The 596-nt window shown below is 60.1% G+C and overlaps 1 protein-coding gene across 2 annotated transcripts in view; it reads right to left on the reverse strand.

Annotated features, from left to right (window-relative positions):
• Positions 1-345, reverse strand: part of MTMR8 (myotubularin related protein 8) — a 22,512-nt gene extending 22,167 nt beyond the window's left edge. For both annotated transcript variants that reach the window (XM_042039899.1, XM_042039902.1), the window contains exon 1: positions 268-345. In XM_042039899.1, the coding sequence (XP_041895833.1) occupies positions 268-297 (30 nt within the window). In that variant the 5' untranslated portion in view covers positions 298-345. The remainder of the gene's footprint in view (positions 1-267) is intronic.
• Positions 346-596: the final 251 nt, after the last annotated feature.

Below are 596 nucleotides of genomic sequence, written 5' to 3' on the forward strand. Positions count from 1 at the left end.
ATGAGCCCGGAGCCCCCGGGATGTGCCCGGAGCCCTCGGGATGTGCCCGGAGCCCTCGGGATGTGCCCGGAGCCCTCGGGATGAGCCCGGAGCCCTCGGGATGCGCCCGGAGAGCGCTGGGAGCCCCCTCATCCTCCGCAGGATGGAGCCTCTTCATCCTCCACTCCATCCTCCTCTGCCCCGTCCTGCTGTGGTCCCACTGCCTCCCCGTGTCTTTTCCCCTCCCAGCACCGGCGAAGCTCTCAGGAAATATTTCAGGAAAAAAACCTCCTTTTTCCCCTCAAAGTGTGTGGCCATCAGGTGTGCCGTCTCGATGGGCAGCAGGCTGACGGCATCCTCCCCTCGAGAAAGGGGCTGGAGGCACATTTATCACGTTCATACTTGTCACACTTCCCACAGCTAGTATCACCTGTTCGTCCTGTTTGCCGTGTATTTTAAATTCCAAGCACGATGCTGGATGCCCAGCCTGGATCCCGGGGAGCTGCTGGAATTGCTGTTCACTGCTGCAATGAGTGTTGGTGTCTCACAGCCCCAAGGGCAGCAGCTTCCCAGGGGAAGCGGATGACATCCCAGCGGATGAAAATGGCATTTTGGAG

Source organism: Corvus kubaryi, unplaced genomic scaffold (assembly GCF_017639235.1).
Source record: "Corvus kubaryi isolate FWS band 111438036 unplaced genomic scaffold, C.kubaryi_AGA036_p1.0 37395, whole genome shotgun sequence".
In the NCBI taxonomy this organism is placed as follows: domain Eukaryota; kingdom Metazoa; phylum Chordata; class Aves; order Passeriformes; family Corvidae; genus Corvus; species Corvus kubaryi.